Source organism: Staurois parvus, unplaced genomic scaffold (assembly GCF_062004578.1).
Source record: "Staurois parvus isolate SC_StPar_1 unplaced genomic scaffold, SC_StPar_1.0 ptg000449l, whole genome shotgun sequence".
Taxonomy (NCBI): Eukaryota; Metazoa; Chordata; class Amphibia; order Anura; family Ranidae; genus Staurois; species Staurois parvus.
Window position 1 is genome coordinate 1071071 of NW_028318245.1, and position 21596 is coordinate 1092666.

General features: G+C 48.0%; 1 protein-coding gene across 1 annotated transcript in view; it reads left to right on the forward strand.

Annotated features, from left to right (window-relative positions):
- Positions 1-20968, forward strand: part of LOC149453233 (uncharacterized) — a 95090-nt gene extending 74122 nt beyond the window's left edge. The window contains exon 6 of the mRNA XM_089688258.1: positions 13537-20968. Within this exon, the coding sequence (XP_089544384.1) occupies positions 13537-15389 (1853 nt within the window). The 3' untranslated portion in view covers positions 15390-20968. The remainder of the gene's footprint in view (positions 1-13536) is intronic.
- Positions 20969-21596: the final 628 nt, after the last annotated feature.

A 21596-nucleotide genomic window follows, 5' to 3' on the forward strand; every position in this document is an offset into this window, starting at 1 on the left:
CCTGTACGTCTGCTGGTTCAGAGGAACGATGTATCTGCGTTGGTTCGGCCATAAAGGAGTGTTCAGAGCCTCGTCTAGACATTTTTTACTGTTCTGCAAAAATTGGTACTGTCTCTTTAAGAAGATGAACAGCAGCTTAGACAGGTGGGGTAACACAGTTCAATGCAGAGAAACAGTTTTCAACATTCACATGAAGTGCAGTAAGCTTGTGCGACCATGTGCTTTGCAACATGGCGGATGGCACTGAGCTTGATTGCAGATTAGGCACACACATATACACAGCAGGCTGTAAGGATTCTATGCATCTTTTGACTATTCTGACTCAGATTGTTGTGATAGCGATTTATCCCTTGTGAGACCTCTCTGCCTAGCCTGTATAAGCAGATATAATCACTGTGGACAATCCTTATCAGATAGCTTGAACTCACCAATACTGTGTTCATCCAGAAGTTGCTTTATTCTGTACATGTGACAACAGGATACAGCAGAATGAATGGTTTCCAGTATTATGCGGTCAAAAGATGATACTTTCTGTAGCGTACTATGCAGAATACATGTGTCCCAGTTACATGTGGACTGTTAGCTGCCTCCATGACACAGGAAGTGCTGAACTCAAGAAGAAGGGAGGAGCTTCATATACAAAGGAATTGTGTCATAGATCTCAGGGAGGCAACATGAAAAACAAAGTGTATTACCAAATAAGGCCACTGGATGGCAGCATATAACTAACTATAGAAATATCCATAGAAAATGGTACAAAGAATAAACTATATGAATTCTCATGTTCATTAACATAAATATTAACTGTGTAACAGCATACTGTCCATTGCATTCGTGTCCTGTCTGTTGCACAACAGCAAGCTCCTGTTTAGCTACTCATTGCTTTCCTGGATACCGACTCGGCTTTGGCTAAGACTCCTCCTGGCTTCTGACCCCGGCTCTGGCGACCATTCTTCCTGGCTCCTGATCCCGGCTCTGGCGACGATTCTTCCTGGCTCCTGATCACAGCTCTGGCGACGATTCTTCCTGGCTCTTGACCACAGCTTTGGCTACGATTTCTGCTGTTGGACTTGCATAGACTCTTCTCTTATTTTTATATTAATAAACCTACCTTTAATTGCACCTCCTTGTGTGTCTGGCTCCTCGCTCCCTGACACTACACGCAACTGCTTCCGCACCTGCGGTGCCCAGAGGTATGACTGGTTCAGCCCCCCTTCCACAGCGCTTTGGGGGTGAACCGAGTCAGTGTCGGGGTTTCCTTAACCAAGTGGGCATATATTTTAAATTGATACCCCACGCTTTTCCTACTGAGAGGTCAAAGGTGGGCTTCCTAATCTTGCTGCTCTCAGACAAGGCCTTGGCCTGGGCAAATCCCTTATGGGAGAACAATAACCCTGTGATTCACGAGTTTGCTGGTTTTGTTGCCTCCTTCCGTATGGTATTTGATGTGCCTGCTCGCTCCGCCTCTGCTGCTAAGCTGCTCATGTCCATGCATCAGGGTTCACGAACCGTTGCCAAGTACGCCATAGAATTTCGTACCCTGGCAGCAGAGGTGGGTTGGAACAATGAGGCTATGGTGGCTGCTTTCTCTCATGGTCTCTCAGATGCGTTGAAGGACGAGATTGCAGCCAAAGAACTGCCTGTGGAGCTTGAAGCACTCATTTCCTTCCTAATCCTGATTGACACCAGGCTCAGGGAGAGGTCTTCACTTAAGGAGCGTCTGCGGAGGCCTCCTAACCGATTGGCGCCTACGTTTTCTGTCCCACCCGTTCCTCCCTCTCCTCCTACGCCTCCTGGGGATGGCTTGTCTGGCTGTGAGCCCATGCAGCTGGGGTTTGCTCGCCTTTCCGAGGGGGAGTGGGCCTCTTTGCGTCGGGAGGGTCGCTGCCTGTACTGTGGTCTCGGTGGGCATTTTTGGCAGTCCTGTCCGGTCCAGATCTTGGGTGGAGTTTCCTCGTCCCCGGTTTCCCGCAAAGATAAACTGCTAATCACCGTTGTCCTCTTTTGGGCGGAAGGCTTAGTGACGGCCCAGGCGTTGGTAGACTCTGGTGCTGGCGGGTTGTTTATGGACAGTTCGTTTGCTGCCCAGTATTCCATTCCTCTGCAGGCTCGAGTTACTCCATTGGTCCTCGAGGCAATAGATGGCAGGCCCCTGCAACCGACGCAGGTTACCCACGAGACCCTGCCGGTGGAAGTAGCTATTGGAGCTGTTCACAGGGAGTTGGCCTGTTTCCAGGTAATTTCTTCCCCGCACTACTCCGTGGTTTTGGGATATCCCTGGCTTCAGAAGCACAATCCGACCTGTGATTGGCGGTCGGCCGAGATTCTCTCGTGGTCTCCACAGTGTGGGGTGTTAAGGTGTTGTGTGCCTCCTCGGACTCTGTGTGGCCCACTGACTATGGGGAGTACCTGGACATGTTTGACAAGGTGCGCGCCGGTGCTGTGCCTCCTCATCGTCCACATGATTGTGCCATAACCTTACAACCCGGTGCCACTCCTCCACGTGGCAGGGTGTATCCTCTTTCAGTTGCGGAGAATCAGGCCATGGAGGAGTACGTTGCAGATGCGCTTTCCCGGGGGCACATTCGCAAGTCTACTTCTCCAGCAGGAGCTGGCTTTTTCTTCGTGAAAAAGAAGGGCGGTGAATTGAGGCCTTGCATTGATTTTAGGGGTCTCAATGGAATCACGATTAAGAATGCTTACCCAATTCCGTTGATAACCGAGTTGTTCTACCGCCTCAAGGGAGCAACGGTCTTTACTAAACTCGACCTTAGGGCTGCGTACAACCTCGTACGGATCACGGAGGGCGACGAGTAGAAGACCACGTTCAACACCCAACCCCCCTGAAGATTGCTGTGATATACCGGCCTCCTAGATCCATATCCCGCTTCCTGGATGACTTTTCCTCCTGGCTACCCTTCTTCCTCTCCTCTGAGCTGCCAACCATCATCCTTGGGGATTTCAACATCCCTGTCAACCTCGACAACCCGGCCACATCCCATCTCCTCCACTTAACCTCCTCCTTTGCACTTGCACAGTGCATACAATCCACCACCCTCTCCGACGGTAATATCCTTGATCTTGTCTTCTCCAACCGCTGCGCTCCCCACAACCTCACTAACACCCCCTTCCCTCTCTCTGACCACAACCTGATTACCTTCTCTATCTCCTTGTCCTCCAACGCCTACCCCTCCAAATGTCACACTACTACCAGCCATAACCTCCGCAACCTTAACCCTGCCCCACTCCACTCTGCAGCTGATCAACTCCACGACAGCATCCTCCCCCTGTCCTGCCCCGACTTGGCTATGACTACCTACAACAACGCGCTGTCAACAGCCATTGACTCACTAGCGCCTTTAACCACACGCAACATCAGACCCTGACCGCTCCAGCCCTGGCAGACTGATCACACCAAATCCCTCAAACGACACAGTCGTGCCCTGGAGCGACTATGGCGCAAAACCAAATCCCAACAAGCCTTCACCCGCTACAAATCTGCCTTCCACACCTACACCTCCTCCCTCCACGCAGCCAAACAAGCCTACTTCCTGACCCTCATCAAGGCCCCCTCCTCCAATCCTCGCTGACTCTTCTCCACCTTCAACTCTCTACTCTCGCCACCCCCACCTCCACCCAGCACCTCACTCACCGCCCTTGAGATTGCCAATCACTTCAAAAACAAGATTGACACAATTCGCAAGGACATCGCCGTAACTCACACTCCCTCTCAACCCGTCCCCTCTCATACAGCTACCCTCTCATCCCCCCTCTCCCTCGGCATAACCCGCAGGGACTTCGTCGCTGCTCAAACTCTCTCCAACCCCATTCCCCCTCACTCAGCTACCCCCTCATCACCCCTCTCCCACGGCCCCACCACTGCTCTGACCTCCACTTCCACCCCACCCTACATTCCTCATACTGAAGCCCCCCCAACACTTCACACCTTTGACCTTACTACCATCGAGGAAGTCTCCAAGATCCTCTCTGATGCCCGCCTCACCACCTGCCCCCTCGACCCTATCCCCTCACAACTCCTACGACCTCCCTCCCCCTCCATCCTTCGCTCCCTCACCCACATCTTTAATCTCTCCCTCTGAAACATGCACACATCACCCCCATACTTAAAAAGCCCTCCCTGGACCCCAATGACCCGAATAACCTCAGACCCATCTCCCTGCTCCCATTTACATCCAAACTCCTCGAGCGCCTAGTCTACACCCGCCTAAGCTCTCACCTCAACGACAACAACCTCCTCGATCCCCTACAGTCCGGCTTCTATCCCCTACACTCCACCGAAACTGCCTTACTCAAACTCTCCAACGACCTGCTAACCGCCAAAGCTAATGGCCACTATTCAGTGCTCCTACTCCTTGACCTCTCTGCGGCCTTCGACACAGTCGACCACCCCCTCCTCCTCAAAAAACTACACTCCCTCGGCCTCAGAGATTCTGCTCTCTCCTGGCTCTCATCCTACCTGTCACAACGCTCTTTCAGCATTACCTATAATGCTACCACCTCCCCCTCACTCCCCCTCTCTGTTGGGGTCCCTCAAGGCTCCGTCCTTGGACCCCTTCTCTTCTCCATCTACACCTCCTCCCTTGGCCAACTCATACACTCTCACGGCTTCAACTACCACCTATACCTATATCCCGACGACACACAAATCTATCTCTCAACCCCCCACCTCACCACCTCAGTCTCCGCCCGAATCACACACCTACTGAGCGACATATCAGACTGGATGTCGCTCCACTTTCTTAAACTGAACCTCTCCAAAACCGAGTTTCTTGTCTTCCCCCCAGCCCGGACACCACCCCCCACTGACTTCTCCATCATGTCCAACAATGCCACCATCAAACCCGCCCCGCAGGCCAGAGTACTTGGTGTCATTCTGGACTCCAACCTATCCTTCCAGCCCCAAGTCCAATCTTTAACAAACTCGTGCAGACTCCACCTCTGCAACATCGCCAAAATACGCTCGTTCCTAACCCCAGAAACCACTAAACAGCTCATCCACTCCCTCATCATATCACGACTCGATTACTGCAACTCCCTCCTCACTAGCCTGCCTTGCCGCTGGCTATCCCCGCTTCAGTCGATCCTGGATACGGCTGCCAGACTCATTCACCTTTCCAACCACACCATCTCCGCCACCCCCCTCTGCCAATCCCTCCACTGGCTTCCGATTGCGCAACAGATCAAATTCAAAATCCTTACAGTGACGTACAAAGCCATCCACCATACTGCCCCGAACTACATCACTGACCTAATATCCAAGTACCACCCAGCACGCACACTCTGCTCCTCACAAGACCTCCTTCTCTCTAGTCCCCTGGTCTTCTCCTCCCATGCCCGCCTCCAGGACTTCTCCAGGGTGTCACCCATCCTCTGGAACTCCCTGCCCCAACCCATCAGTTTATCACCTACTCTCCTCTCCTTTAGGCGCACCCTGAAAACCCATCTCTTCAGGGAAGCCTACCCCACCCCCTGCTAACTTGCCGACCTCCTCCACTCTTCCTACCACTCCATCCCCCACAGCTATCTCCTCCTGTGCCACCATCCCCTCCCTCCTAGATTGTAAGCTCGAAAGAGCAGGGCCCTCAATCCCCTCATGTTTTGCATTGTATTGTTATTGTTCTGTCACATGTTCTGTCCCCCTTTGTAATGTACAGCGCTAAGCGAACTATTGGCGCTTTATAAATACTGTATAATAATAATAATAACACCAGAACCGGCCACTATGAATCCCTGGTTATGCTCTTCGGGTTGTGTAACGTGCCCGTGGTCTTTCAGGAGTTCATTAATGATGTCTTTTGTGACTTGTTGCAGCTGTGCGTGGTGATTTACTTGGACGACATCCTGGTTTACTTTTACTCTGCGTCCATGGAGTCTCATATCCAGGATGTTAAGCGAGTGCTTCAACGATTACGTGAGAACTAGCTTTTCTGTAAGCTCGAGAAGTGTGAATTTCACCGATCCCAGGCTGCCTTTTGGGCTACATCACTTCCGCTGTGGGATTTTCCATGGACCCTCAGAAGGTTTCGGCGGTTCTGCAGTGGTCTCGTTCCAGTGGTCTTCGGTCCATTCAGCGCTTTTTGGGATTCGCCAACTATTATCGGAAGTTTATCAGGAACTTCTCCACGCTGGCCAAGCCTCTCTCAGATCTGACTAAGAAGGGCAGTAATCCCCATGAGTGGTCATCCGAAGCCATCTTAGCTTTTGAAGCTCTGAAATCCACCTTCGCTTTGGCTCCGATACTGTCTCATCCCAATCCTGGGTTGCCTTTTGTCCTCGAGGTTGATGCATCTGAGATGGGAATAGGCGCCCTCCTGTCTCAGTGTCAGTCGCCCGATGGACCCCTACTTCCCTGTGGGTTCTACTCCAGGAAGCTTTCCTCCGCAGAATGCAACTACCAGATTGGAGACAGGGAGTTGTTGGCCATTATTCAGGCTCTCAAGGAATGGAGGCACCTGCTCGAGGGTTCTGCGGTTCCAGTTCTCATTCTCACTGACCACAAGAATCTGACGTATCTCTCGGAAGCTAAGAGGTTGACGCCCCGTCAGGCCAGATGGGCTCTGTTCTTGTCGCGTTTTAAATATGTGGTTTCCTATTTGCCTGGCTCCAAGAATGTCAGGGCTGATGCCTTGTCTCGGCAATACTCTGAGCTGTCCAGGGAGGACTCTGAGCCGACCTCGGTCATACCTCCGGATCAGATCCTGGCTGCCATTCGTACCAGCCTTACGTCTCCCCTTGGGGAGCAGATTTTGGCGGCTCAAACTGATGCTCCCTCTGAGAGACCAGCTGGTAGATGTTTCGTACCTGAGGGATTGCTCATCCGCTTGTTGCGTACCTACCATAATTCCAAGAACGCCGGTCATCCAGGGAGGAACCAATTGTCCTGGGTCATTTCTCGTTTATTCTGGTGGCCATCTCTCCGTTCCAACATCACCTCATATGTAGCGGCATGTTCTGTCTGTGCCCAGAATAAGTCTCCTCGGCATCTTCCATTGGGCCTTCTGCAACCCATTCCCAATGGGGAGCGTCCCTGGTCACACCTGGGCATGGATTTTATTGTAGACCTCCCTGCGTCTCGAGGCCATACGATCATTCTTATGGTCATTGATCGTTTCTCCAAGATGTGCCATTGTGTTCCGTTCAAGAAATTGCCGACTGCGCAAGAACTGGCTACGGTTTTCGCCAGGGAGATCTTTCGCTTGCATGGGTTGCCTAAGGTGATTGCCTCGGACCGTGGGAGCCAGTTTGTGTCCAGGTTCTGGCGCACCTTCTGCTCCCAGTTGGCTCTCCTTCTCTTCGGCCTACCACTCGCAGTCCAATGGGGCTGCTGAGCGTTCCAACCAGGCCCTGGGACAATTCCTTCGCTGCTATATCTCAGACCATCAAGACAATTTGGTCGATCTCCTGCCATGGGCAGAGTTTGCGAGGAACTCAGCTGTCAACTCTTCCTCCGGGATGTCTCCCTTCATGGCCAACTATGGGTTCCAACCCGCGGTATTGCCTGAGTTGTTCTCGCCACAGGACATTCCGGCTGTGGATAACCATCTTGCTGCCCTGCGTTCCTCGTGGGGGCAGATCCAGAGGTCCTTGAAGGACTCAGCTCAGTGCCAGAAGCTCCAGGCTGATCGTAGATGGTTGCCCGCTCCTTCATACCAGGTCGGAGATCGGGTGTGGTTGTCCACTCGTAACCTCAATCTTCGGATGCCCGCACCGAAACTGGCTCCCCGTTTTGTTGGTCCTTTCCGCATCCTTCGCAGGGTGAACCCGGTTGCCTATGCCCTTGCTCTTCCTCCTGGGATGCGTATCTCCAATTTCTTCCACGTATCCCTGTTGAAGCCTCTGGTCTGTAATCGCTTTACTGCCTCTCTGCCTCGGCCTCGTCCTATCCGGGCCAACGGTCATAAGGAGTATGAGGTGAGCCACATCCTGGACTCTCGGTTGGTCCACGGTCAGGTGCAGTTCCTGGTCCATTGGCGTGGTAATGGTCCCGAGGAGCGTTCCTGGGTTCCTTCCATGGATGTTCATGCTCCTGCCCTCCTCCACGCTTTTCACGCCCGCTTTCCCCAGAAGCCTTATGTTGAGCCGCGGAGGGGGGAGGGGCCCTTGAGGAGGAGGTACTGTCAAGGTCCTACCTTTCCTCAGACCTTGTGCTGCTCCATGTGCTGGCATCCATCTTAGGTGTCTGCAAAGCATTGTGGGATCGTTTATGCTTTCAGCCCTCTGCGGCTCCTCCCCCAGGAGGTGGCGGCTTATCACATATAAGTCTGCTGTTTGTAGCTGTCCATTGCATTCGTGTCCTGTCTGTTGCACAACAGCAAGCTCCTGTTTAGCTACTCATTGCTTTCCTGGATACCGACTCGGCTTTGGCTAAGACTCCTCCTGGCTTCTGACCCCTGCTCTGGCGACCAATTTTTCCTGGCTCCTGATCCCGGCTATGGCGACGATTCTTCCTGACTCCTGATCCCGGCTCTGGCGACGATTCTGCCTGGCTCTTGACCCCGGCTTTGGCTACGATTTCCGCTGTTGGACTTGCATAGACTCGTCTTATTTTTATATTAATAAACCTACCTTTAATTGCACCTCCTTGTGTGTCTGGCTCCTCGCTCCCTGACTCATCCGTAGACACAATCAGTAACTTGCATGAGAAGACACTGCATGGAATACAGCGGTGTGACGTCAGCATTAAGACTCCACCCTACATGTTTTGTCCTATGGGACATTATCGGTAACTCAAATGAAGAACCACAGTATGGAGCCTGATACAATGGCATAACGTCAGTGCTATAACTCCGTCCTACGCATTTCATCCAATAGGATGTCCTCAGGGGTCTCTAGCGCTTAATCTCTGCCTTGTTTCCCCCATCACCTGTCTTCTTGCCTGCATAGGTATTTGCATTTCCTTGGGATTCTCATCAACAGGTCCATTTAGGAGAGCCACTGATAGGAATGTTGATCCTAGTTATTGAGTATGTCAAAGCATGGACCCTCATCCAAAAGAACTTGACCTTGGGGCAAGTCAGGCATTGATAATTTTTTTCAGTGTATGAAATATTGGGATTTTTTTTGCGGTCTCATGATTCCTTATGCACAAGTCTGGTGGATGTTTGATAGATTCACTTTTAACCACTTGAGCTCCTGAGGATTTACCCCCCTTAATGACCAGGCCTCTTTTTGCTACTCGGCGCTGCACTAATTCAACTGATAATTGCGCGGTCATGCAATGCTGCACCTAAACAAAATTTACGTCCTTTTTTTCACACAAATAGAGCTTTCTTTCGGTGGTATTTGATCACTTGTGTGCTTTTTATTTTTCACGCTATAAACAAAAAAAGACCAAATATTTTGAAGAAAAACGATATTTTTTACTTTCAGCTATAAAAAATATATAGTAAACAAAAAGTTAGTTATAAATTTAGGCCAAAATGTATTCTGCTCCATATTTTTGGTAAAAAAAATCCCAATAAGTGTATATTGATTGCTTTGTGTGAAAGTTATAGCGTCTACAAACTATGGTATAGATACTGCAATTTACGACATTTTTTTGCTATACAGCGCTGCGCTAGTTTAACGGACAATTGTGCGCTCATACAATACGATACATAAATGAAATTTATGTCCTTTTTTTAACACAAATAGAGCATTCTTTTGGTGGTATTTGATCACCTGTGCACTTTTTATTTTTGGTGCTATAACCAGAAACATTTTGAAGAAAAAAATTTTTTTTTTGAAAAAAATATTTTCTCATTTTGGTCATAAAAAATATCTAAAAAAACTAAAATTTTGTCATAAATTTAGGCCAAAATGTATTCTGCTACATGTTTTTGGTTAAAAAAATCCCAATAAGTGTATATTGATTGCTTTTTGTGAAAGTTATAGCGTCTACAAACTATGGTATAGATAATGGAATTTACATAGCTTTTACTTTCTGACTGCCCATCACATTTCTTGTGGTGCTAAAATACCCAGAATAGAACAAACACCCTCAAATGACCCCTTTTTGGAAATTAGACATCCTAAGCTATCTGCTGAGAGGCATATTGAGTCCATGGAAGATTTATTTTTTTTACACAAGTTTCTGGAAAATGACAAAAACTTTTTTTTTTACACAAAGTTGTCATTTAAATGATTTATTTCTCGCACAAGCCATGGGTATATGTGGAATTACACCCCAAAATACATTCTGCTACTTCTACTGAGTATGGGGATACCACATGTGTGAGACTTTTTGGGAGCCTAGCCACATACAGGAGCCTGAAATCCAATGACCACTTTGAAAGCCTGAAGGTGCGTAACTTCCTCATTACACTTCCTCACTACCTATCACAGTTTCGAAGGCCTTGACATGCCAGGATAGCCCCAAACCCCCCCCCCCAAATGACCCCTTTCTGGAAAGTAGACACCCCAAGGAATTTAAAAAGAGGCATGGTGAGTATTTTGCAGATCTCATTTTTTTCTCACAAGGTTTTGAAATATAAAAAAAAATATAGAAAAAATATGTTTTTGTTTTTTTTCTTAATTTTCCAAAAACTTGTGGCAACAAATGAGATCTGCAAAATACTTACCGTGCTTTTTATCAAATTCCTTGGGGCGTCTACTTTCCAAAAAGGGGTAATTTGAGGAGGTTAGGTGCTATCCTGGCATTTCATGGCCTCCGAAACTGTGATAGGTAGTCTGGAAGTGTAATGAGGAAATAAAGCCCTTTAAAAGCCTGAAGGTGCTTATTGGATTTTGGGGTCCTGTACTTGGCTAGACTGCCAAAAAGTTTCTCACATGTGGTACCCCCATACTCGGGAGAAGTAGCAAAATGTATTTTGGGGAGTAATTCCACATATAACCATGGCATGCTTCCTAGGTTGTAAGCTCGAAAGAGCAGGGCCCTCAATCCCCTCATGTTTTGCATTGTATTGGTATTGTTCTGTCACATGTTCTGTCCCCCTCTGTAATGTACAGCACTGAGCGAACTATTGGCGCTTTATAAATACTGTATAATAATAATAATAATAATGTGTGAGCAGTAAATCATTTAAGTGACAATTTTGTGTAAAAAAAAAATATATATTTATTTTTGTCATTTTCCAAAAACTTGTGGTAAAAAAATATATTCTTCTATTGATTCCTCTCAGCAAATAGTTTGGGGTGACTACTTTCCAAAAAGGGGTCATTTTGGGGGGTGGGGGCGTTTTATGCCCAGCATTAGAAGTTTATGCCACACATCATTCGCTCTTCTAACCACCTGAAGACCAAGCCTTTTTGTTCACATGAAAAAAAATCAGTATTTTTTGCTAGGAAATTAATTTAAACCCCCAAACATTATATATTTTTTTAAAGCAGACACCCTAGTGAATAAAATAGTGGGTACTACAATTTTTTATGGCACATATTACTCGCGCAGCGATTTTTCAAAAGCAATTTAAAAAAAACAAACACTTTTTTTACTTTTAATGCACAAAAACACAATATATTAGCCAATTGTTTGGTAAAATATAAAAGATAATGGTATGCCGAGTAAATAGATACCAAACATGACATGATTTAAAACTGCGCATGCCCCGTTCAATGGCGACAAACTGCAAACATTTTCAATATCCATAGGCAGCGCTTTAAAAGCCACCATTTTAGATTTACAGAGGTCTAGTGTTAGAATTACTGCCCCTGATCTGACGTTCACGTTAATACCTCACATGCATGGTGCAACCGCTGTTTACATAACGGCACAGGGTCAAGGCTTGTGCACACAGGTGTGCGCGCATGGGAGGGGCAATTTTTTTTTTTTTTTTTAGTTATTTTGATTTTTTTTTATTATTTTTACATTGTACCTTTCATTTTTTTTTTTAATCACTTTTAATGCTATAATAGGGAATGCAAATAACCCCTATAACTTCCAACGGGCATTGTCACATATTCTTTTTTGAGAAATATGGGGTCTATCAGACTCTGGATATCTCTTCTGCCCTTACATTATCTAATCAAACCAAAATCGGTGTGATCAGATGCTTTCCCAATTTACAAATGGCGCTGTTTATTTCCTGCGAAACTGAAGTGATGAAATGCTTGTAGCTTCCGAATTCTTAGACTATAGAGATGATAGGCACCATTCTGGTCTCCAATCAGATCTATGGTCAGCTGGCAGAAACACCGGCTGCATTCTCAGGTTCCCCTGATGGCACGGGACTGCCCGAGAAGGCCGTGGAAGGCAGCGGGGGAGGGGGGACATCATCTCCCACTGCTTGTAAAAGCAATCTTGCAGCTAATTAGCCACTAGGATTGCTTTTACATGAAAGCCGATCACTGGCTGAAAAAAACGACACCATGATGATGCCTGCAGCTGTAGGCATCATCCTGGTATAACCATTCAAATCCAGTGATGTACCAGAACATCGCTGGTCCTTGTTGGTTATATATGCTATGTTCTTTTTTTTTTTTTGTATGCAGCCTGTGGACTGAATGAAAAAATGAGAAGAAATCTCTGCCAGAAAAAGTGTGTGGTATGCCTCCCTGCATCCACCCACTTCTAATGGTGGGCACACATTAGGTCACACTTTGCCACAAGTGCCAGTTCCAAGATTGAATAAATGTCTAAATAGTGGCACGCTTGAATAAAAATTGTCCACGTATAAGTGGTACCCCATATGGAGAAATGATGACACCAAGTCCCAAACTATCTTGCCACTACTCCCCATGTAGTTTGGGCATTCGAGGGGCTCCACGTGACTATCTTTTCCCTTGTAAATCCGAAACTTATAAGTATAGCCTGTTGTCCTCTCACAGGTCTTCTACATCTTGACCCCATATCTGGCACGCTTGCAGGGGAGAAATTGTTTGAATGTAAGGAAAACCCTTCTCTCCCTCTGCAGCTTGTCACAGCTGTCAGAGAACTGACACAGGGCAGAGCTGTGTGTAAACAATGTAGCCCTGCTCTCTGTCAGCGATCACCGCAAATCCTGGGGAAACGGCCGGTAATCACCAGCCGTGACCCAGCGTCTGACACCCGCTGCTGACACCCGTGGGACAGGTAGGGCGGGCGTGCGCCTCGCGCGTGCCCCCTACCTGTTTTGCAAAACTACGTTTTAAAACGTGGTTTTGAATGCCCGTGCCGCCCTGCTACCGTTTTAATGCGGTCGCTGGGCGGCAAGTGGTTAAATATTTTTGTTTTAGGCGCTGCTATATGCCACTATACACATTTTGTAGATTATTTTAGGATTTGTTTAGCAATTCTTTGTTGCTGTCATTACACATCTTATAGCTTACCACCACTGCTGCACACTATATGAAGGGTATATCCCTGTTATGTTTTTAGGAATAGGTAGAGGAATGGCCTTGTCACCAAATACTGTTGCTTAGTGTGGTTTGGGTGTTTTGTATCATTGATCTGGTTTGTATTTGTAGTTTTCTGGTATAATTGCTCCCAATTCAATGCCAGAGCTCTGGGAACAATTTGAAAGCTATACATAGATCTCTGACTTCTGAATACAAGATGTGTGAGAACAGATCTGACGTATATTAAATATTGCTTTCCAGCAGGTGGACAGTGTTCTCAGAGTATAAATACATCGGAGGAACATCTTATTATATCTCCAGATTGTAAGGCAGAAGATACAGACATTCTACAGTATTCTCTACAAGTGAATTCCTATTGGTCGGTTAGATCAATGGATCCTTCTAATCCTGAGGAATATTCTGACAGATCCCATACTATGACTCCAGATGTTCATCTAAGATCAATAGATCCTTCTAATCCTGAGGAATGTACTTACAAATCCCATACTATGACTTCAGATGTCCATCTAAGATCAATGGATCATTCTAATCCTGAGGAATCTTCTGATAGATCCCATACTATGACTTCAGATGTCCATCCAAGTTCTCACAGTGCTGGCAGATCAGCAGATCCTTCCAATCCCCAGAAAACTTCTTTAAGCCATAAGGGTGTTCACACAGGAGAGAATTCATTGTCATGTTCAGAGTGCAGGAAATCTTTCACTGAAAACAAAAAGTTTCTTAAACATCAGAGAATTCACATGGGTGAACGTTCTTATTCATGTTCAGAGTGCGGGAAATGTTTCACTAGGAAAGACAATCTCATTACACACCAGGGAATACACACGGGTGAGCGTCCTTACTTGTGTTCACAATGCGAGAAATCTTTCATTGAGAAAAAGGAACTTCTTAGGCACCAGAAAAAACACACAGGTGAGCGCCCTTATTCTTGTACAGAGTGCGGGAAATCTTTTACTGAGAAAGGAGACCTTGCTAAACACCAGAGAATTCACACGGATGTGCGCCCTTATTCGTGTTTAGAGTGCGGGAAATCTTTCAAAACAAAAGGATCACTTTTAAAACACCAGAGAGTTCACACGGGTGAGCGTCCTTATTCATGTTCAGAGTGCGGGAAATCTTTCTCTCTGAAAATAATACTTGTAGAACACCAGAAAATTCACACAGGAGAGCGTCCTTATTCATGTTCAGAGTGCGGGAAATCTTTCATTCAGAAAGGACACCTTGTTAGACACCAGAGCGTTCACACGGTTGATCATCTTTATTCATGTTCAGAGTGTGGGAAATGTTTCAATGAGAAAGGAAGCCTTGTTAGACACAAGAAAATTCACACAGGTGAGCGTCCCTTTTCATGCCCAGACTGCGAGAAATGTTTCATTCGGAAAGCAGCCCTGGTGTACCATCAAAGAATTCACACGGGCGAGTGTCCCTTCCCTTGTTTAGATTGTGGCAAATGTTTCCCTCAAAAAGAAACACTTATTATTCACCAGAGAACCCACACAGGTGAACGTCCTTATTCATGCTCAGAGTGTGGGAAAGCTTTCATTTCAAAGAATGACCTTCGTAGACATCAGAGAATTCACACTGGGGAGCGTCCTCATTTATGTTCAGAGTGCGGGAAATGTTTCATTCGCAAAAGGCAACTTACTTTACACAAGAGAATTCACACCGGCGAGCGTCCATTCCCTTGTTCGGAGTGCGGCCAATGTTTCCTTGAAAAAGGAAAGCTTATTGTACACCAGAAAATTCACACCGGTGAGCGTCCATTCACCTGTTCAGAGTGCGGGAAATGTTTCCTTGAAAAAGGAAAACTTATCAGACACCAGAGAATACACACGGGGGAACGCCCTTATTCATGTTCAGAGTGCGGGAAATGTTTCAGTAGGAATGAATATCTCCTTAAACACCAGAAAGTTCACACGGGGGAGCGTCCTTACTCATGCCTAGAGTGTGGGAAATCTTTCACTCAGGTAGGAGGCCTTATTGAACATCAGAGAATTCACACAGGGGAGAGTCCTTATACATGTTTAGAGTGTGGGAAATCCTTCATTCGTAAAAAAGATCTTGTTAGACACCAGAAAAAGCACACGTGTTAGCGCCCTTATTCACGTTCAGAGTGCGGGAAATGTTTTACAGATAAAGTCTGAGACATCAGAGGGAACCCACCTGCTGATTCTTTTGACCAATGAATGATGGCTTTTACAGGTGGAACTGTTGAGTCCAGAAAACTCTGTAGGATAAAAAATCGTTTTATAGAGGGGTACATCATGGGAAAAGTGTTATTTAATCTATAGGTAGAGCTTGGTGGGAGGAGGAGAGCTGTCAGAGAATGTAGTGTGGATGGTGGGGGGAGGAGAGCTGTCAGAGAATGTAGTGTGGATGGTGGGGGGAGGAGAGCTGTCAGAGAATGTAGTGTGGATGATGGAGGAGAGCTGTCAGAGAATGTAGTGTGGATGGTGGGGGGAGGAGAGCTGTCAGAGAATGTAGTGTGGATGGTGGGGGAGAGCTGTCAGAGAATGTAGTGTGGATGGTGGGGGAGAGCTGTCAGAGAATGTAGTGTGGATGGTGGGAGGAGAGCTGTCAGAGAATGTAGTGTGGATGGTGGAGGAGAGATGTCAGAGAATGTAGTGTGGATGGTGGGAGGAGAGCTGTCAGAGAATGTAGTGTGGATTGGGGAGGAGAGCTGTCAGAGAATGTAGTGTGGATGGTGGGGGAGGAGAGCTGTCAGAGAATGTAGTGTGGATGGTGGGGGGAGGAGTGCTGTCAGAGTAGTGTGGATGGTGGGAGGAGCGCTGTCGGAGAATGTAGTGTGGATGGAGGAGGAGAGCTGTCAGAGAATGTAGTGTGGATGGTGGGGGGAGGAGAGCTGTCGGAGAATGTAGTGTGGATGGTGGAGGAGAGCTGTCAGAGAATGTAGTGTGGATGGTGGAGGAGAGATGTCAGAGAATGTAGTGTGGATGGTGGGAGGAGAGCTGTCAGAGAATGTAGTGTGGATGGGGGAGGAGAGCTGTCAGAGAATGTAGTGTGGATGGTGGGGGAGGAGAGCTGTCAGAGAATGTAGTGTGGATGGTGGGGGGAGGAGTGCTGTCAGAGTAGTGTGGATGGTGGGAGGAGCGCTGTCGGAGAAAGTAGTGTGGATGGTGGGGGGAGGAGAGCTGTTGGAGAATGTAGTGTGGAAATTGGAGGAGAGCTGTCAGAGAATGTAGTGTGGATGGTGGTGGAGGAGAGCTGTCAGAGAATGTAGTGTGGATGGTGGAGGAGAGTTGTCAGAGAATGTAGTGTGGATGGTGGGAGGAGAGCTGTCAGAGAATGTAGTGTGGATGGTGGGAGGAGAGCTGTCAGAGAATGTAGTGTGGATGGTGGTGGAGGAGAGCTGTCAGAGAATGTAGTGTGGAAATTGGAGGAGAGCTGTCAGAGAATGTAGTGTGGATGGTGGTGGAGGAGAGCTGTCAGAGAATGTAGTGTGGATGGTGGTGGAGGAGAGCTGTCAGAGAATGTAGTGTGGATGGTGGGGGGAGGAGAGCTGTCTGAGAAGGTAGTGTGGAAATTGGAGGAGAGCTGTCAGAGAATGTAGTGTGGATGGTGGTGGAGGAGAGCTGTCAGAGAATGTAGTGTGGATGGTGGTGGAGGAGAGCTGTCAGAGAATGTAGTGTGGATGGTGGGGGGAGGAGAGCTGTCTGAGAAGGTAGTGTGGAAATTGGAGGAGAGCTGTCAGAGAATGTAGTGTGGATGGTGGTGGAGGAGAGCTGTCAGAGAATGTAGTGTGGATGGTGGGGGAGGAGAGCTGTCAGAGAATGTAGTGTGGATGGTGGGAGGAGAGCTGTCAGAGAATGTAGTGTGGATGGTGGTGGAGGAGAGCTGTCAGAGAATGTAGTGTGGATGGTGGTGGAGGAGAGCTGTCAGAGAATGCAGTGTGGAAATTGGAGGAGAGCTGTCAGAGAATGTAGTGTGGATGGTGGTGGAGGAGAGCTGTCAGAGAATGTAGTGTGGATGGTGGTGGAGGAGAGCTGTCAGAGAATGTAGTGTGGATGGTGGTGGAGGAGAGCTGTCAGAGAATGTAGTGTGGATGGTGGTGGAGGAAAGCTGTCAAAGAATGTAGTGTGGATGGTGGGGGAGGAGAGCTGTCAGAGAATGTAGTGTGGATGGTGGTGGAGGAGAGCTGTCAGAGAATGTAGTGTGGATGGTGGGAGGAGAGCTGTCAGAGAATGTAGTGTGGATGGTGGGGGAGGAGAGCTGTCAGAGAATGTAGTGTGGATGTTGGGAGGAGAGCTGTCAGAGAATGTAGTGTGGATGGTGGGGGGAGGAGAGCTGTCAGAGAATGTAAGGTGGATGGTGGGGGGAGGAGAGTTGTCAGAGAATGTAGTGTGGATGGAGGAGAGCTGTCAGAGAATGTAGTGTGGATGGTGGAGGAGAGATGTCAGAGAATGTAGTGTGGATGGTGGGAGGAGAGCTGTCAGAGAATGTAGTGTGGATGGGGGAGGAGAGCTGTCAGAGAATGTAGTGTGGATGGTGGGGGAGGAGAGCTGTCAGAGAATGTAGTGTGGATGGTGGGGGGAGGAGTGCTTTCAGAGTAGTGTGGATGGTGGACGAGAGCTGTTGGAGAATGTAGTGTGGATGGAGGAGGAGAGCTGTCAGAGAATGTAGTGTGGATGGTGGGGGGAGGAGTGCTGTCAGAGTAGTGTGGATGGTGGAGGACAGCTGTCAGAGAATGTAGTGTGGATGGAGGAGGAGAGCTGTCAGAGAATGCAGTGTGGATGGTGGGGGGAGGAGAGCTGTCGGAGAATGCAGTGTGGATGGTGGAGGAGAGCTGTCAGAGAATGTAGTGTGGATGGTGGAGGAGAGTTGTCAGAGAATGTAGTGTAGATGGTGGGAGGAGAGCTGTCAGAGAATGTAGTGTGGATGGTGGGAGGAGAGCTGTCAGAGAATGTAGTGTGGATGGTGGTGGAGGAGAGCTGTCAGAGAATGTAGTGTGGATGGTGGTGGAGGAGAGCTGTCAGAGAATGTAGTGTGGAAATTGGAGGAGAGCTGTCAGAGAATGTAGTGTGGATGGTGGGGGAGGAGAGCTGTCAGATAATGTAGTGTGGATGGTGGGAGGAGAGCTGTCAGAGAATGTAGTGTGGATGGTGGTGGAGGAGAGCTGTCAGAGAATGTAGTGTGGATGGTGGTGGAGGAGAGCTGTCAGAGAATGTAGTGTGGAAATTGGAGGAGAGCTGTCAGAGAATGTAGTGTGGATGGTGGTGGAGGAGAGCTGTCAGAGAATGTAGTTTGGATGTTGGGAGGAGAGCTGTCAGAGAATGTAGTGTGGATGGTGGGGGAGGAGAGCTGTCAGAGAATGTAGTGTGGATGGTGGGGGGAGAGCTGTCAGAGAATGTAGTGTGGATGGTGGGGGGAGGAGAGCTGTCAGAGAATGTAGTGTGGATGGTGGGAGGAGAGCTGTCAGAGAATGTAGTGTGGATGGTGGGGGAGGAGAGCTGTCAGAGAATGTAGTGTGGATGTTGGGAGGAGAGCTGTCAGAGAATGTAGTGTGGATGGTGGGGGGAGGAGAGCTGTCAGAGAATGTAAGGTGGATGGTGGGGGGAGGAGAGTTGTCAGAGAATGCAGTGTGGATGGAGGAGAGCTGTCAGAGAATGTAGTGTTGATGGTGGGAGGAGGAGAGCTGTCGGAAAATGTAGTGTGGATAGTGGTGGAGGAGAGCTGTCGGAGAATGTAGTGTGGATGGTGGGGGGAGGAGAGCTGTCGAAGAATGTAGTGTGGATGGTGGGAGGAGAGCTGTCAGAGAATGTAGTGTGGATGGTGGGGGAGGAGAGCTGTCACAGAATGTAGTGTGGATGGTGGGGGGAGGAGAGCTGTCAGAAAATGTAGTGTGGATGGTGGGAGGAGGAGAGCTGTCAGAGAATGTAGTGTGGATGGTGGGGGGAGGAGAGCTGTCAGAGAATGTAGTGTGGATGGTGGGAGGAGAGCTGTCAGAGAATGTAGTGTGGATGGTGGGAGGAGAGCTGTCAGAGAATGTAGTGTGGATGGTGGTGGAGGAGAGCTGTCAGAGAATGTAGTGTGGAAATTGGAGGAGAGCTGTCGGAGAATGTAGTGTGGATGGTGGTGGAGGAGAGCTGTCAGAGAATGTAGTGTGGATGATGGGGGGAGGAGAGCTGTCAGAGAATGTAGTGTGGATGGTGGGTGGAGGAGAGCTGTCAGAGAATGTAGTGTTGATGGTGGGGGGAGGAGAGCTGTCAGAGAATGTAGTGTGGATGGTGTGGGAGGAGAGCTGTCAGAGAATGTAGTGTGGATGTTGGGAGGAGAGCTGTCAGAGAATGTAGTGTGGATGGAGGAGAGCTGTCAGAGAATGTAGTGTGGATGGTGGGGGGAGGAGAGTTGTCAGAGAATGTAGTGTGGATGGTGGTGGAGGAGAGCTGTCGGAGAATGTAGTGTGGATGGTGGGAGGAGGAGAGCTGTCGGAAAATGTAGTGTGGATGGTGGTGGAGGAGAGCTGTCAGAGAATGTAGTGTGGATGGTGGGAGGAGAGCTGTCAGAGAATGTAGTGTGGATGGTGGTGGAGGAGAGCTGTCAGAGAATGTAGTGTGGAAATTGGAGGAGAGCTGTCGGAGAATGTAGTGTGGATGGTGGTGGAGGAGAGCTGTCAGAGAATGTAGTGTGGATGATGGGGGGAGGAGAGCTGTCAGAGAATGTAGTGTGGATGGTGGGTGGAGGAGAGCTGTCAGAGAATGTAGTGTTGATGGTGGGGGGAGGAGAGCTGTCAGAGAATGTAGTGTGGATGGTGTGGGAGGAGAGCTGTCAGAGAATGTAGTGTGGATGTTGGGAGGAGAGCTGTCAGAGAATGTAGTGTGGATGGAGGAGAGCTGTCAGAGAATGTAGTGTGGATGGTGGGGGGAGGAGAGTTGTCAGAGAATGTAGTGTGGATGGTGGTGGAGGAGAGCTGTCGGAGAATGTAGTGTGGATGGTGGGAGGAGGAGAGCTGTCGGAAAATGTAGTGTGGATGGTGGTGGAGGAGAGCTGTCGGAGAATGTAGTGTGGATGGTGGTGGAGGAGAGCTGTCGGAGAATGTAGTGTGGATGGTGGGGGGAGGAGAGCTGTCGGAGAATGTAGTGTGGATGGTGGGAGGAGAGCTGTCGGAGAATGTAGTGTGGATGGTGGGGGAGGAGAGCTGTCACAGAATGTAGTGTGGATGGTGGGGGGAGGAGAGCTGTCACAGAATGTAGTGTGGATGGTGGGGGGAGGAGAGCTGTCAGAGAATGTAGTGTGGATGGTGGGAGGAGGAGAGTTGTCAGAGAATGTAATGTGGATGGACTCGGCTTTGGGCTCTACTCTATACACTGAGTACTTACAGAGAACAAGAAGTTTGGAATCCCCGGTGAGAAGAGGAAACTTCGATCCCTTATGATAAAATCAGGAAAATGTGTTACTTTTTTCACGGATAATTTTAGAAGAACAATTTATGATGATATCAGAGGTGTGAATTTCCCTGAATGGGACATGACAGATATTAAATAAATGGGTCCTGTATATATTGCTAATTTTTTTTTTAAGCATAGCCTGAAACTTATATATTTGATGATATTTTTACTTTTTGTTATTTTACTCTTTTTACTTTAATATTTTCTAGAGGAATTTTCAGTTTGTATTTAATTCTTTTGTGACAAATATACACGTTAAAACCCTGTCGACGTGTTGCTGTTTTTCATCATAATTTTTTATTCTTTGTATTTTACCTGAAATCAGCGTGATGATGAAGAAATGAGTGCGTCGTATACGGAAGACACTGATCCTATCATTCTTATCTCATTTTTATATTTTCATTATATTATTATACTTCTTAGAAGAAAGATACTGGAAGTAAAAGGGAAGCCATGTTTATACCATCGCTACAACTTTACATATTACATGTCCTGTACACGTATCCGTGCTGTAAGTGGGAGGAGTCACATGGATTGGAAGGACTGTATGCAGGTGTATCGGAGCACGTGTGTTTTTGCGCGGCGTGTTTTGGGCAGACCGTTTATTTCAGTGGGACGCCCTACGAATAAAAAACAAAACAAAAGTGCATGAACCTTTTTAAAATTGGCAGCACACGCATGGTATTTTGTTACCATATGCCTTGGAACAGGTGAATGCATGCATTAGCAAGGTGCATGGAGTCGCCATTAAGAATGAACTGCCCCACACCCGCAATAGAGCTGTGTGACTTTTGCATTGCAAGAACGCGTATGATTTTGCGCATATTTCCAGTGTCCTTCCCTTAACAGTACCCAGGGCACATTTCCCTTCTGCTTTGCCCTTGTTTTGGGTTT